Source organism: Copidosoma floridanum, unplaced genomic scaffold (genome assembly GCF_036245765.1).
Source record: "Copidosoma floridanum isolate Cflo_tuat_1 unplaced genomic scaffold, Cflo_Japanese_pri ptg000019l, whole genome shotgun sequence".
Taxonomy (NCBI): domain Eukaryota; kingdom Metazoa; phylum Arthropoda; class Insecta; order Hymenoptera; family Encyrtidae; genus Copidosoma; species Copidosoma floridanum.
Window position 1 is genome coordinate 19134751 of NW_028321896.1, and position 16174 is coordinate 19150924.

At 37.3% G+C, this 16174-nt stretch overlaps 3 protein-coding genes across 3 annotated transcripts; 2 read left to right on the forward strand and 1 right to left on the reverse strand.

The window, feature by feature from the left end:
• Positions 1 to 240: 240 nt before the first annotated feature.
• Cog4 (conserved oligomeric Golgi complex subunit 4) lies at positions 241 to 3392 on the reverse strand. The gene is made up of 9 exons (XM_014361713.3): positions 3189 to 3392; positions 2861 to 3058; positions 2386 to 2760; positions 2108 to 2316; positions 1819 to 2014; positions 1269 to 1739; positions 910 to 1176; positions 665 to 850; positions 241 to 587 (listed from the first exon to the last, which is right to left on the reverse strand). The coding sequence occupies exons 1-9, from the start codon at positions 3261 to 3263 to the stop codon at positions 354 to 356; spliced, it is 2211 nt and encodes a 736-aa protein (XP_014217199.3). The 5' UTR covers positions 3264 to 3392; the 3' UTR covers positions 241 to 353.
• Positions 3393 to 3716: 324 nt separating this feature from the next.
• On the forward strand, positions 3717 to 6032 carry LOC106645783 (N-lysine methyltransferase KMT5A-like). The gene is made up of 5 exons (XM_023392136.2): positions 3717 to 3889; positions 3976 to 4492; positions 4718 to 4908; positions 5004 to 5201; positions 5269 to 6032. Exons 2-5 carry the CDS (start codon positions 4115 to 4117, stop codon positions 5336 to 5338), a joined length of 837 nt encoding a protein of 278 aa, XP_023247904.2. The 5' UTR covers positions 3717 to 3889; positions 3976 to 4114; the 3' UTR covers positions 5339 to 6032.
• An 812-nt stretch (positions 6033 to 6844) lies between these two features.
• Positions 6845 to 8737, forward strand: LOC106645784 (histone-lysine N-methyltransferase set-1). The gene is made up of 5 exons (XM_014361715.2): positions 6845 to 7174; positions 7576 to 7773; positions 7839 to 8039; positions 8115 to 8305; positions 8372 to 8737. Exons 1-5 carry the CDS (start codon positions 6935 to 6937, stop codon positions 8580 to 8582), a joined length of 1041 nt encoding a protein of 346 aa, XP_014217201.2. The 5' UTR covers positions 6845 to 6934; the 3' UTR covers positions 8583 to 8737.
• The last annotated feature ends 7437 nt before the right edge of the window (positions 8738 to 16174 follow it).

Here is a 16174-nt window from a genome sequence, read left to right on the forward strand (position 1 = left end):
CAGTTTTTAGTGTCTCTCTCATGTCAAACAGTAAAAACGTTTGTGTATATACATATATTTACACCTATATATACATATATCAATGCACGTAATGAGTAATGAGCGCAATAATATACACATATTGTGATTATTTATTATCTAAACCTGATGTAGATGACGTCTTAAACTCTTATCTACTTAAATTACACGCTTTTAAAAACTTCATAAAAATTATTGAAAATGAAAACAATAATATAAAAATTCAAATAAAAATTATTTTTATTTCATACAAATGCTTTGCAGATACAAAAAAAAAATATTTACAACTTTTTATTTACAAATTTCAACGTTATGTGTTCAACTTTTTTTACATTTTACAGTTTAAGATCCGATCTCAAAGCTAAGATTTTTTTAACTTCAGCTGAAGTCAATCTCCAAGCGATTGCATCTGCTCCGCAATAATCGGCCAGCTCTTCGGTTTTTTCGATACTTAAAACCGTAGCGATTTGTGTGAGCCTGACAAATTTATCCCGCACCGACCAGGAAGTTGCGGTGGACAAGTAAGCGGCTAATGACCGCACTTCTTTATCAAATATAAGACCACCAGCCTAGAAAAATAAGGATATTTATGTACACAGCTCCTTGAATTATATTGAAAAATAAATGATTAAGTCAATAAAATTGCCTTAGTAAAACTTGATTTAAAGACTGCTTTTTCCAAACGCGCAGTCAGCTCCACCGTGAGAATACTTATAAGTGCGTTGTAATTTAATTGAGTCAAGTGGTTTTTAAAGGCTTGCAAGAGGCCATCTAAATTCTTTACTAAAGTTTGAACGAAAGGCTCATCGGTATCGTATCTCAATAATTCATCCTAGAAAAAAAAAACGGATTAAATTTTTGAAAAAAAAACTGTCGATTTCATATACGTACATCGGTGATTTGATGATTAACAGTTAAAAAGGTATCCACCCACGGAGTCACCCTCGGTCTCACGGCACCGATTCGTAACTGCTCCATTCCATAATCTAAAACCGTTCTCAGAGTAAACGTCACATTTTTCATTCCCGCTAAGCAGCTTTCGATCTTTTCTTTCTCTTTTCCTTGCAAATTTGGAAAAGCTTGGTTTATATCCCCACTAAGGCTTTTACTCAATGTTTCTACATATTCTGTGCTCACTTCTGTGTTGTTCAAGTAAGCCTGCAAAATATTTTCAAGTATTAATGAAAAAGAAAAAAAAAGATTTTATTACAAGGGTTAAAAAAAAGAGGTAAAATCTAATTGTACATTACCAAAAACATGAGCCGTGAGAGTTCCGTGTCGGATGTCTGAATACGACCGTGTTGAATGCTAGTCTGCAAAGCATTGTATGCTTGAGCCAAGTCCAAGTATCCAACAGGATACCCTTGCCTGAGTCGGCTTTTTAGTTGGTTGGCAAATTCTCCCTCGAGTAATCCACAAGCCATATTTATAACGGCGCACATGCCATCGATGCTTCCAGTTGAGATGGATCGCTTGATACACTTTTTAACAATGAAAAATGCATCATCGACCATACTCGATGTTTGCTGATCTTGATCCAAAGAATCCATGCCAATAGCCTTATGGACACTTTCTTCCATAAAATATCTCTCCAAAGCCAAATATACCCCAAGTAGTTCTTGCATACAGCGTGCTAATTCGGCATTTTTCATCATAGAGTTAAAATCGTTTAGTGAGTCTTCTCTTTGCTGAACATCGGTTGTACTGATTTCTAGATCATTCTGAAATTCAAAAAAGTATGAATTCAAATGTACGCTAACTTGTAAATCAAATTTTAACTTAGACAATGGTTATACACACCACCACTCGTCTCCTTAAAAATTTTATGTACAGTTCAGCTCTGGAATGCATCAGCGTTACTTCACTCAAAAGAAGATCTAAATCTTTAGGCTCGATCTTTTCGACTCCCTGTTTTCTCGAAAATTCGTTGATTAACTGGGTTTTTCTTGGAATCGCTCTGTGTATCATGAACTCGGAAACAATTTTTTTCATTTGCCTGAAAAAAGTGTACCGATTATTAAACAAAATAAAAAAAAAAATGGTCGCATTGAAAAAAAAAGAAAAAAAAAAAAAAAAACAGTTATCGTACTTGTCACATTCTTTCTGCAAAATTTCAATGCACGTAACCAATTTCCCGGGCCTGTAATAAGTTTCTATGATAGGCTGATGAATTTCAATGATCCTTGCGATTCCTTCAAAAAGCAAAGTTATAGTGTCGGCAAATATCACACCCGCTCTCTTCTCGTTGCTCTGTACGTTGAGCGCTGCTTTCAAATTCTTTTGTGCTGTTTCTCGAAGCTGCAAAAAAATTAAATCTCATGAAACACACCAAAAAAACTCTCCTGGCTTCCACGTTTCAATATCTACCTTTGAACACAAGTACTGGCAAAACCTGACGAGGCCTTCGCTGTGCATCCCCAGCAGCGGAAAAATTTTGAAAAACCTCTCCACGGAAGCAAGATCCTCAGCTTTGACTGCCTCGTCGAACTTTTGCGTAACTACGGTTCTGAGTTCATTGGCGGCTTGTTGCAAAGTAGCCAGGGAACTGGTCACACTCGTGTGATCCCCGGAAACATCGTCAGCGGTTTTTTCCAACAATTGCTGGTCCATCAGAAGAAAACGGTGCACGTGAGCCGCACCTTGCTCGTAATCCTCGTTTCGAAGAGCTGTAGCAACACCTTCGCTGCACAACTGCAGATCGAGGATGTCGTTGACACGGCTCTGGCACTCGCACACCCGGCTCTGAAAAACACACCCGTCACAATCGAGTACTTATAGAAAAGAAAAGAAAAAAGAAAAAAAAGCACTTAAAGTGCAGTTGTTATAAACAGAATTAACTTACTCTGGCGAGATCCAGCTGTCTGACTTTCGCGCTGACCTTTTCTGCCAGTTTGTTGGTGTGCTCGATCATGTCCTGAAACTTTTCGGCCTCCGAACGCACTACGGCGACGTTCGGCAACACCTTGCCGATGGTCTGGAGCTTGGCCTCGATGTGGCAGTGACGCGCAAGTATCTGCTCCAGCTGTTTGTCGACGGCGACCTATTTGTTTATTGTCACAAAAGTAACCCCATCGTTTAGCAAACGGTAGAGAAATAACATACAGATGAATACAGAGTATTTGGCTGCCAGTTTATCAGTTTCGTCAGAAAAACACAAGGCTCTTTCTTACCTGTTCATTTTGTAACTTGTTCAAGATAGCCGTCAAGTTTTCGTCTTTCGTCGGCAGATCCTGGAGGACGCTCATAATTCTGTCACGATCCTTGCTTACGTGTACACACGTGTATCAGAGTATGCCTATTGTGATTTATGAAATTATGATATTTATGATGCGCATTATACTAATTATTATACGATCGTCTGATCAACACAACCACTGCACATTCATGCACTAGCAGCCGACGCTGTGGCTCTCCAGCGGCTGCTTTTTTTCGGAGCTACATATATATATACATGCGGGGAGAGAGAGAGAAAGGAGGCCTCTCTCTCTTCTTCTGACAACAAGCAACAAGTGCGAGTGAGAGAGAGAAAAAAAAAGAGCATATACGATACGAATTACGAAAGTTGGCAGGAGCGCGAGCGAAAGAGATGATAGGAGAATATTTATCGTGCGTTGGACAAGGATAAAAATCGTCCTATTGGGGTTTTTCGGAACGTACATATGCAGCATGGAACACACAAGATATACAACATCGGAGTGATCGGAGTGATCGGAGAGTCACTTTTAGTCCCCCGCGACCCCGCGAGTCGTGAGTCTCGTATATCCTAGCTCCCGTGTGTGGGCGGGCGGCGCGGACGGAATAGAATAGAAAAAAGAATAGGAGAAGGGAAGGTGTGCGGGAGCAAATAGCATATCCATCATTACTCTCTCACGTAAGTATTGTGATAAATTATTATTATCCGTCGACTCAAACCCGATGCTACCTTTTATATGAATAAATCTCTATGTATACTTGTAGCTTTCCGAAGAATTGGATAGTATAGCTAGATGGCCATCACCTAGGAATCTAGGATTCGTCGTTTCTCCTCCGTCTGTCCGCGTCCCGTGCGGCGTGCAGAGCTCGTATATTAGGCAATACACACAACAAACGTCTTAAGATGCTGGTGAAACAAGATCCGGAGTCGACCGTGTCGACGGCGCCGCTTTTCATCTGTAGCGCCTCCTCGTCCGCCACCTCGTCCTCGACGTTACACCGCATTAAAATGCCCAGCGCTCAGGAGCAGGAGAATGAACCCCAGCTCAACAATAATGGCCATCTCCACAAGCAGCAACAACAGCAACAGCAAAAACAGCAGCAGGTCAAACGGAAATTCGCTGCCGGCAAGCTCCGGGTGGGCACTGCCGTCATCAACAACAAGATCACCGAGTACTTCCAAGTCCGACGGAGCGAGCGCAAGTGCAAGCGCGCCGTACTCGAGGAGAAACAGCGTGACCTCGAAAACAAGGTCCGCTGCAGCTCCGAGGACGGACTCCAAGTACGTCAGTTCTTTATTTGCTGCATAGTTATGTGTGTGTCCATCCCACACACGCACGTCTCTTACACATTAGACCTGTATACGAATTGTATCTACATCTACTTGTATTCATCTATTTTTATTTTGTCAATGATGTCGAGATTTCGTTTCGTAGCTGATCTATATGACAGTCTTATTGTAGTTATCTTTGGATTATCAATTTGTTTATTTTTTCCCCCTTATCAGGTCAGGTGTTTCAATGGAAAGGGTCGAGGAGTCATTACGACGAGAAGTTTTGTAAGAGGGGAATTTGTTGTGGAATACATCGGGGAGCTCATTGATCTGGTGACGGCCAAAAAGAGGGAAGCCAAGTACGCCAAGGATCTGAATACTGGCTGCTACATGTATTATTTTCAGCACAGAAATCAACAATATTGGTTTGTTTCGTTGCTCGTTTTTTTTTTTTTTTTTTTTTTTTAAATTGATTATAGGTTGCAGCCAACAAATTTTTAATTGAGCATTTTTTCGACAGTGTTGATGCCACAGCTGAATCTGACAAACTTGGCAGGCTGGTGAATCATTCGCGCAACGGAAATTTGTTAACCAGAATTGTTGAAATTGGCGATACGCCACATCTTGTTTTAATAGCAAAAGAAGACATACCTGCTGGTAAAGAAATAACCTATGACTATGGGGATAGGAGTCGGGAATCCATACAAAACTATCCATGGTTAGCGTCTTAGTTTAAATAATTATGACTGTTAGACTTTTTTTTTTTTTTTTTTTTTGTATTATAGTTTGATAAAATTATTGATATGTGATTTTTATGATATTTTTGTCACCGCAAATGAGCTTACACACAAGTAAACCATGTTCAAACTATTTCTACCTTTACTGCCGAAATTGCTGTGTTTTTGTGTATTGGACATTATTTTCAAGCTGTTACATCCAGTATGAATGAAATGAACTGAAACTTTTAATCAAACAGCGTGATTGGACGACGTGTATCGTCATAAGTTATTTTCTACGAGTTGACTATTTGTGGTAAACAAATTATTCGTTAATTTAAGATATATATTATACATAATTCATTCATGACACACGCAAATATACCTTACGCATGAGTACTGGTAATTTTTGTTGTTAGTTTCTTTAATCGTCAGTAGTAAGGTCTTGTAAACGATATTTAATAACAATAGTTGAACAATCACTGCTATACATTTTACTAAAAAGAAATGTAGTATTAGCATTTTGTACAATCGATTATTCTTCCAATCTTTACATGTTAATAAGCCTATGTAAAAAATTTGCTTTTTATTTTGTCTATGAACTGTTTGTTCCGTCAAATATACCGTAATGTTCTGGAATGTCATAGTCTTATTAATAATTTAATTAAAATTTATAGAAAATTTTATTAATGGCGTATAAATGTAAAATATTTTACTGTAAATAATTTCCGATTACCGATTTTTGAAAATAGTACTGCAGAAGAGATGCGCAGACGAGTATGCGCGGTAACGGTGAGATTTTTTTTTTTTGCGACGACGAAACGGCGGGAATGAGGGAGAGCTCAAGAATCAGAACTGTTAGGGTGCCTGTACATGGGCGTCTTACTGTAAGCCACACCTATGGCGGGTGATTCATTCAAACTGATGTTAACTGAATACCGATATAATTTGTTTTAAACAAGGAAATAGACACTTTGTTCATCATAAAACTATGTAACCTGATTACATTATAACGTTAGAACGTTTTTTAAGGCATCAATTAAAAAGTTTCTACAATTCATGTTAATACAATAATTTTGTCAACATAACTTCTCTTTTGAACGACTCAGCGTTAACAAAATTTTTTTTTTAGTTTTGGTGGCTAAATATCTTTCCAATATCATAATGCAATCACGTAACATAGTTTTGTTATTATATGAGCGCGCGGTGGCTCGGTCGGCTAGGTCGGGGATTGGCACGCGGGAGACCGTGGTTCAGTTCCCGGCCAGTGCGACTTTTTCGGGCAAGTACCTCTGTGTCTTTCACATGTGCTTTTTCACCACGCAATGCTCCTCGAGGAGGGTTTAGGCGACCTTCTCGTAGCATAATTGCCTAATTTCCCCCTACCCCCCTCCCAGTAATGGGGGGCCTCCCATCCCTCTTCCCTTCCTTCTCCAAAGTGCTAAGTGCCCATAGTAGTGCCCTTATTAAAAAGGAGCCGGACGTAGAGCACTATAATATAAAAAAAAAAAAAAAAAAAAATAGTTTTGTTATGAACAGGATGCCTATTATCTTGTTTAAAACAAATTATATCAATATTCAGTTAACGTCAGTTTGAATTGAATCACCCGCCATAGGTTTGGCTTACAGTCTTAAGACATTAAGACGCCTGTACAGGCACCCTTATTGACTTTATTGGTTAACTTATAGGATCGAGCGGTATAATACAATAAAAAAACACAGTAAAGCCAAAAAAATGGTGAACTCAAAAACGACGAGGAGTAATTCAGTTACCAGTGAAAAGTGTACAAAGGCATCGGTTGATTCAGAAAAACAATTAAAAAAACGAACTCCGAAGGCATCAGAGTGCCGACCTCCTGATCAAACTATTGAAAAACTCGGAGACTCATGCACAGTTGGAAAACAAGTTTTGACGACTTCCAAGCAAGGAAGCACGAAAACAAGAACAGAAAATGTTGCTAATGAGAAAAAAAAGGTGAGTAAATACGATAATTAATGTATGTGTATATACGCATAATGTAACGGGGGCAGTATATCTATATATAAATATCTACATGTACTCTGTCGATAACATCTTACAAACTACAAATATTAAACAATAACCAGGTGAAGCACTAATATCAATCGAACAGGAGCTATTTATTTTCCTTTTTTAAACCACCTTCAATCGTATATTGAATCGTTCGGAAGTTAGTAATTTTTCAGTTTTTTTACCATTATCCCGCGAAAAAATTTTAATGAAATTTCGTGCATCAGAAAAAACAATTTCATCCTACAAGAGTATCCATAACACACAATTAATTACTTTTCATATTACTGACATTATCGGCTGACGTATCCATAATTAAATGAACGGTATTTATAAACAATGTCAAGGTCAAGGCAGCTGTTCAGAAAACTACAATCGTTACGTCTGACAGTGAAGAATTACTCAAAGAAAGTCAAAATGATTCTTCAAACTGTACCAAAGGAAGTTCCCCCACTCACAAGCTTTGTAATAATTTTTCTTATCTTAACGTTGATGATGGCCTTAAAAAACCACAAAGTATTCAACAAATTTCAAAGAAGAAACAAGTAAGTTTATGAATGCCGTAGTTTTCCTCTTGATCAATGCTATGTTAATAATATTTTTTCATCAGTCTAAAAATGACCAGAAACCTAGTGTAAAAAAATCTTCAAGACTGAATAAAAGTAAATCGGAAAGTGACTTGTCCAATCATAAGATTACTGATTATTTCCAAGTTCGTAGAAGTGAGAGAAAGGAATCAAAGGATATTTTTTACGAAAAACAACAAGATTTGCAAAATAAAATCATAAAAAAAGTCAGAGATGGATTACAGGTAAATGAGTCTTTTTAATATAGTAAGTTGTTGTAAAATCTCAAAAAAGTGTTGTAATATTTTTGATCTTTAAAGATTGAAGAAATTAAAGAAAAAGGCAGAGGGATAATCACCACGAAAAAGTTCAGCAAAGGGGACTTTGTAATCGAATATATTGGTGATCTCATAGATGGAGCAACCGCCAAACAGAGAGAAATGAAATACGCAAAGAATAAAAAACTTGGTTGTTACATGTATTATTTCAGACACAAGGATATTCAGTGGTGGTAAGTCGATTTGGCATGGAGGTTCAAATAATTCAGTTACTCTAAATTGTATATTTCATTGCACAGTATCGATGCCACCAAAGAATCGGGTGAACTGGGCCGGTTGATTAATCACTCAAGAAAAGGCAATCTCATCTCGAAGATCATTGATGTAGATGATAAACCACGTTTGGTTTTTTTCGCCAAGGCAGAAATACCTATTGGCACTGAATTGCTGTACGATTATGGTGACAGAAATCGAGAAGCATTGAAACACCACCCATGGCTTGCCTTGTAACTATTTTTTATCAGCTTTTTCCTGTTGTTGATTTAAAAAGTGTAATCTTACATAAATAAGCTATGATTGCGTGGTTTTATCGTAGGAAATTGTTATATAGTTTTTTACTTAAATTACTTCCAATTTTTTTTTACTTTATTTTTTTCACTGTTGAGTAGCGGTAGCTGAAAAATAATTTTAAAAATTAATAAACACTTTTTTCATTTTGAATGAGCAATTATTTCATTTACAAGAATGTTTGTTACCAAAAGTTTTATCTATCGATGGTAAATTGTACTTCCAGTTTAGTAAATTCAGAGCATCTTCAAAATACACAGAACCATCGTCAATCAAACTCAATTCATTCAACAAAAATTCAAACAAATCTCTGTTCACAATTATTCTAACTTTTCTTAAAGTTTCATAAAATTTATCCAACTTGACCAGCTCATCTCCGGAATTCTGGAAAAAATGATCAAAAAAAAATATCAGACCCGTAGAAATATCGGCATGGCTTGGCCTTACTTTTGTTATGCAGTGAAAATGGTCCTTCAGTTGAAAAAAACAAACTTCGAACTCCCTCTTTTTTATTTGCAGTCGGACCCCATTGATATGCGCCAAACATCTCTTCATTTTGACAATCTTCGGATCAACCGAAGTTTCGTGAAGAATCTCGTAAATTCCAACGGAATCACGCTCTTCAAATCGATCAATGGCGCTGCTTTCAACGTAACCATTGCTCCTCACTTGGTGGGCATTTCCCTGTGGCTGCGAATCTTTAAACCAGTAAATCAATCCCTTCGCTTTACCACCGCTCGAATCGGCTAGACACTTTTTCCCAAAGGAATCGTACTTGTCGAACGGCTTCTCGTACCTGAAAATCACCATTTTTTTTTTTTTTGTTTTCCATTTAAAAACCACGCTTTTTTAGTCTATTCCCCGTCCGCGTAAGTACATACCCTCGCTCAATCTGACTCCCCGGCTCCTCTTGGACATTTCCGGAACTACTGTAATCTTCGCGCAGGATTTCGGCAACAGTTATTCCTTCATCGAACACACGGCTTTATACTTTCTCACAGAATTCCTCATGTCGTAACATAATTGAATGAAAAAAAAAAAAAAAAAAAAAAAAAAAAATTCAAAACCCACCTTGTTTTTTCGGATATTTACAGAAATAGTCGTCGTCGAGCGCGCGTCGAGTATCCCTGCTTCGACTACTTTGTATTATATTTCTCCTGATTTCTGCCATCAACTCCTGAAACCTCGTCATCGCTTAAAACACTATTTCGTGCTCTCGTTCAAGTTGGATTGATATTTATATCTCAACGTTAAAAGCGCGCCAAGGGGGAAAAAAAGGCTGTTCCGATCCCGATTAATAATTAAGTATGCCCTGCTCTCTGCACACAATTTGCAACATTCGTTAAAAATTACAGTTGCACCTGTTATTGTCGGGTACAATTAATTGTTGCGTACCAATAATTTTGAACGGTTATGCTTACATGTAGAAACAAAAAATCCAAGCGTATGACACTTCCGTCATGAACGGCGCAACGAAACAAAACACCGAGAGAAGAGAAGGTTTTGCAACGCTCCCAGTGAAAGAAACGAAATACTTACTTACCCACAGCTGTGGGGTGCCGTAATTGTATACACTTCACAGATATCGAATACATATAGAGCCGCTCGGCCGGTACGAGGTATTAGCTTAATATTCCGTTTTTTTTTTCTACTCTCGTAGGTGTAATTTTCACTCCTAAATACAGACTTGCAAAAGCTGCTTTCAGTTTTCTCGAGCTAATCTAAATTTCGACAACAAGTACTCTATTTTTTTTTTTTTTTACTCTCCTGCGGACAAAAGTTATTTAACACCCGCCAGTAGGTGTTCCGATATCTTCAACGAATCGTAAATTGTACTTGAATGTAAAAAAATAGAGACACACGTGCAGGTATTCTTGTAGTGCGTATATAAAATCGGCATTGCAGGCGGTACTTAAAAGAGGAGGACAAAAAAGCACCTAATGAGTTGAAGAACCATAATTGGCCAGTGCTTTGACGGCGTGTGTATATGTATGTATTCATAAGGAGGAAAACTGGTTGCATTTCGCAAAACTATCGGGAAATCCCCCCCCCCCCGACACGCGTCTCGTTTTCAATTTTATTTCAGTCACGCGTGTTTGTTATTTTTCCGGATACTCTTTTTTTTTGCATCTGATTGATCACATAAACTCGTTAATATGGTAACGAGTTCTACCGAATAGGATTCGTACATAGAGCTGCAGCTTTTATCAAGTGAAAATGCACTGTTTGAAAAAATTTAACGTATACTTTGGTTGAAGTCTCTCTGGAGTGGAGGTAGCCCAAATGGGAAATCTACGGCTCCTCGAATTCCTTGAGACTATAACTATGGTGTTGTGTGACATCGGAAATAATAAAGCGAAAACAACGTTTCCAATGCTCTCTTCCCTGCAACTAAAATCAAGGCGAAGCTGGAACCTACGTACATTACATTTATTTTGATATAATATACATTTTGACGCAATGATAATTCTTCGGATTCTCTTGACCCGATCTTTTTTCATCGGATGAAAGTAAAGCGCGTGGCCCCACGGACAAAACTGGAAACGATCGAGCGCGTCCCGCAAAAATCTCTTCGTTTCCATAATGTTGATTTCCTCCGTCTCATCATTTTTCTTCGTATCTGCATAATGTATAAATTTTTGTATGCCTATGTAAGTATATACTCACCTAACAGCCCGATAGATAAACTTGTCCTGTACCACTTGGGCGGAAAAGAGAGAGCCATTGGGCTGTGTGTATGTACAAAAATACTTGTGGAAACTTATTTTCCACGCAGTAAAAGCCATGAAATCTGACAAAAGATGCGTTTTATCCCTCTTGCCGTGGCTGTTTGCCAATCCACCTGAAATTCATTCATATTTTGCAACTAATTACATTTTACCGATTTCAGATCGGCACGTTTGCGTCGGCGGTGATGGGAAATTACGCAATTACCACACAGGCCATCGTTCCTTGTGAAAAAGGGGGAGGGGGTTTGATCTTTCAGTAGCTACCCACGCAAAGGAGAGAAGCGACCGATTTGCAATTATGTGTACCATATCGGCTTACGTTGATATATACCGATCGGATTGTATATACATGGGTCATTTTACGAAAAATAGTGAAATTGAGTTTTTTTTTGTCCAAGTTACATTGGGGTCTAAAAAAGCTTGAAATTTTCGGGCTTAAGTCTATTATTGATAAAATTATTTGTTTTGTTTTTCATGAATATAAAAAAATGAACTACGGCGAAGAAAAGAGTTTGATAAAGTTGCCATTACAAAGATTCTCAAATAAAAATTCAGCTTCGCCAGCTATGAAAGCACATGTATACTTATCGTCTGTATAATTTCAAACTATGCTAATAGATGATCTACAGGTTGCGGTACTTTATGCCAAAAAAGAATAAAAATTCGACATTTCTAAAATACTAAACAGTCTAATCCGAGCGTCCAAGAGTTCACCGTGTGTAATTTATGTACATTAGGGGCCATCGCTAAAACGACGCGTAATAATGGAGAAAAAAATTTTATGGGCCAAAAAAAAGCTTGTCACATCGACAAATAAAAAAAAAATATTGAGCAGAAAAAAGTGAGGCATTGGAAATGTGACAACCAAGTCACTTCGGTGATGGCATTTTCTTTCATTACTTTTTTTTCGAAACAAATACTCCAAAAAAAAAAACCGTGACGTGAAACAATTGAATATTTGAAGTTGTACAACTAGTTTCTGAAACTTTACGTAAAATGATCCGTGTACACGTCCAATATCTTACATTTACATAAACGCACACACATATCGGGTACACGTACAAAGATTTTACAAAAACGAAACGAGAGACGAGAATTCCCTCTCCTACCGATGCCGAAGCCAAGTAGCTCTTCTTCTTCTTCTTCTCTCTTTTCCTTTCTCTTTTTTCATCGGTTATGTATAGGTACAAGCACTCTCATTGCTACTGCATAAGCCATATCCATAGCTTCATTTATTGAATTTCATTATATAAACAGTCTTACAGCTGAGGAGTCGCATTTCAAAAGGAAAGGTTCACCCGTACAGTACCCTCCTCTTCCTCGTAAATGTAAAATATCCACCCGCGCACGTAGACTTTTTTTCTTCATTTTTTCCCAAACTCGAAGATTTCAATCAGATTTTCAATTAAAAAACGAAAAATCTCTTCGATTGCGAAATTAAAATTCCTCGCGTGTATACAAGTATTATACGGTGATGTTTTTTTTTTTTTTTTTTTTCAATCGGCTCCGATATCGTACATGGGCACTTATGCTAACGACTCGCCATAATACGTATAAGTACGCCCATACAACACATCCACTCGGGTGAAAGCTTCTCTAATGTTATACACCCAACAGGTACAAAATCAATTAAGCGGATGCTTAGATATATTATACCCCTTGGGTTATCTACCTTACGACGTTAATTTGTAGAGTTTTATTCCTCGCGCGCTACATTGGAATCCTTGGGTCGAAATGCGTGTCTATCATAAATATATACAATGCCTTCTATATCACAGAGACGCGTGATTATGAGCGCACGTCTCGTCGCGAGAGAATCCATAGATTCGACGAATGCAACAATAGGTGTGTATTTTATCATTTTTCTCGAACTTATACATACACGCTTGTACCATGAAACAACTTACGTATATATGTAAAACAATGAAAAGAGAAAGGGACAAAAATAGTCCAAGATAATCAATTGCATATAATTATACTAGTATACACTTATTATGCATATAGGTTTTTTAATATTCGTCAGGTGGCTTTGTTGACACTCTCGATTGATTTTATTTTTCTGAATTATTTTCATGCAAAAAAATACGTCTTTACTGCCTACGACACTTACCTACAAGAATCTTCAAAATAACCAACAGATGAGGCAACCTGTACATATATGATATACACAAATGTTTTGTACTAAACAAGAAAATCCCATAACAACGAAACGTGCGAGTCTATCGAATAGTTCGTAGGTGTAAGTATATTGTATGCCCATCATCTCTCGAGAACTATCGTTTTTCTCATGGAGCGAACACGCGCGCGTGGGCCATAAAACACGCGGGTAAACCTATTATTTTTCCTGTTAACGATAATGTGTCGGTGGTGCACGTGTTGATCTGTGTGATCTGTCCGACACACGTACACAATATACACATCCATACAGGTATTATATCGGGTTATTGGCCTTTCTTTTCATTCAAACTCACATTGATTGAAAACAATGGAATTCTCCCACTTTTTTACTCTCCATTGTTCGATTCGCATCACAATTATCATCGTTTCTTGTCTTGCGTTGTACCCCATTTTTTGAGCTCGCATTAAAACATTGATTGTCACGTAACTGAATTATGTGGTTTATTTGGCACTATTAAAAAAAAAAAGAAGAAAAAAAAATCAAACTGTTTAAATTATAATAAAATATAAAATGACGTGAGTTCACAATGTGGCAATGATATTAAATGACGGTATTTTACTTGTTTTTTCTATCGGAGGAGATAATTAGACAAAAATTCGTATTTGCTTTTAGATTATGGAATGTAAAAATATAAAAACATAGTTGTAAATAACTATAAAAGTAGTCACAATGATTGAGATCGCGCGTAGCGCTTCAAACATATATAGCTACTAATAGTAAGAAAAAAAAAAAATTCTCATGCGTGCCTACCGCGTGCAAATATCCTACACAGCTGCTCCTCTGCGTCCGATGTAACAAAGTTTCGAGTATTTTTAAGGCCTTTGTTTCGCTGCTCGAACTGATACGCCGAAAAATGCTTCGCATCATCAACTGAACTTTCCTTGATTAACAAAATCTAGTTTTGATTTTTCACTCTCTCCAACTGGTATGTACTCTACATAATGTAACAGATCCACTATTGCCGCTCGAAACGGATGAGGAAACAAGATTATCCCATGCGGATAAGCTCAACTGTTAAATAAACTTCCATTTATATAGTTGAGAAAGAAATTTTACGTTACTAAATGTTTTTACTCGTATGATATACTTAGGACTCTCTTTTGCCTCTCACCCGCTGAAAAGACACTATCCGAACCTCCTGAAAAAAGTTGCGTGTCGCTGTTTTGAAACGCGATTTGATTGGCCGTCTATTATTAATAAGCGCTAAACTGTAAATTTAAAAATTAGATTTTCGTCACTAACTGTAATATGTTGGCATAAAAAACACATGTACATTGCATTACTATTACGACGACGATAAATTTTCGAATGTATAATCCGTACATTTTAAATTCCTCATTTTGTATAATGTGTTTACATCTGATACCGTACCTTTACGTCTAACCACAGATATACACTACAGTCATTACAGCGTTCTATTAGCGCAATTACCGGTTACGTACATTAACAAAGGAAAGTCAATACTATTGGTATACGACCAGGTAACTGAGTTACCGGCATCAGATGGATCGTAGTACCGTATAATCCTACTTTGACTGTCACATTAAAGTGTCGTATCAAGCATATTCGGACTGATAAAAATACGTGAATACTTGCGAATACGTATTAAAAAGTTATGATAACGAAGTTTGTTGCTCTTCTCCCTCTACCCTTTTTTGGGTCCCTATGCCTGTGGTGGCTAATCCAATCTCCCGCTTCGCTGCCACGATAGTACTTAGTTGCATCTCCAACCACGTGGAGGCATACGGTATCGATTTCTCCAAAAAAAGGGCTAATAATCGTTTTTTGTAAAATACTAAACGATAATACGACAAGAAAAGTTGATATTAAATTGTAAAATAGGGTTTTCATCGAGATGAATTCATTCCCAACCCTCCCAATGAGTCCTACACCCGGTAGTTGCTTCCTGAATTCACTCCTTCATGCGGCGAAAAAGTCTTTGATTAGTATATATAGACCAAATTGTGAATTGCCGTCAGAGATATGTGCTCTGGCTCGCCTCTGACGTAGTAGTCTAGTGTGCGGCTCGGTTTGAATGATTTGCTACGTTGAAAAACGTGTGGTAGTCCACCGGCCGTCACTCACTCACAGGTAAGTGTGAGGTAAGTTGAACGTTGGTGGCTTGCTAGAGTATCATATTTTTTGTTTTTATTTTAACATTAATATTAAAAGGCAATGTACCGCCTTATTCCAAATCTCTCTTTTTTTTATTTATCTTGTCTTATAAACGATGAAAATTTGCTCAATAATAATTACTACAATTATTTGCTTAAAAGTTTAACGTATTCATAAAAAAATTTGTTTTTATAATTTCTTCATTATTTTTCAAATATTTTCAATGTAGTATTTTATTATTTACGGTTTATTATTTTCAAATACTTCGCACTTTCTTTATCACGGGAGTCCCGAAGGGAGGGATCATGTACATTATTTTCCTATAAAATTATCCATTATTTTTTTTGTGGCTCCCCGTAACCCAATTACTGTCATTAAAGACTCCCCGCTCTCTACATTGGAAACCTCTGCAGCAGCTTTAGCAACCCCGTAAAATTAAGAAAAATTCGATGGATTTGTCCGTTATCTTAACCCATTAAAATTGTCTGTTATTATTTATATCATTCCTATTT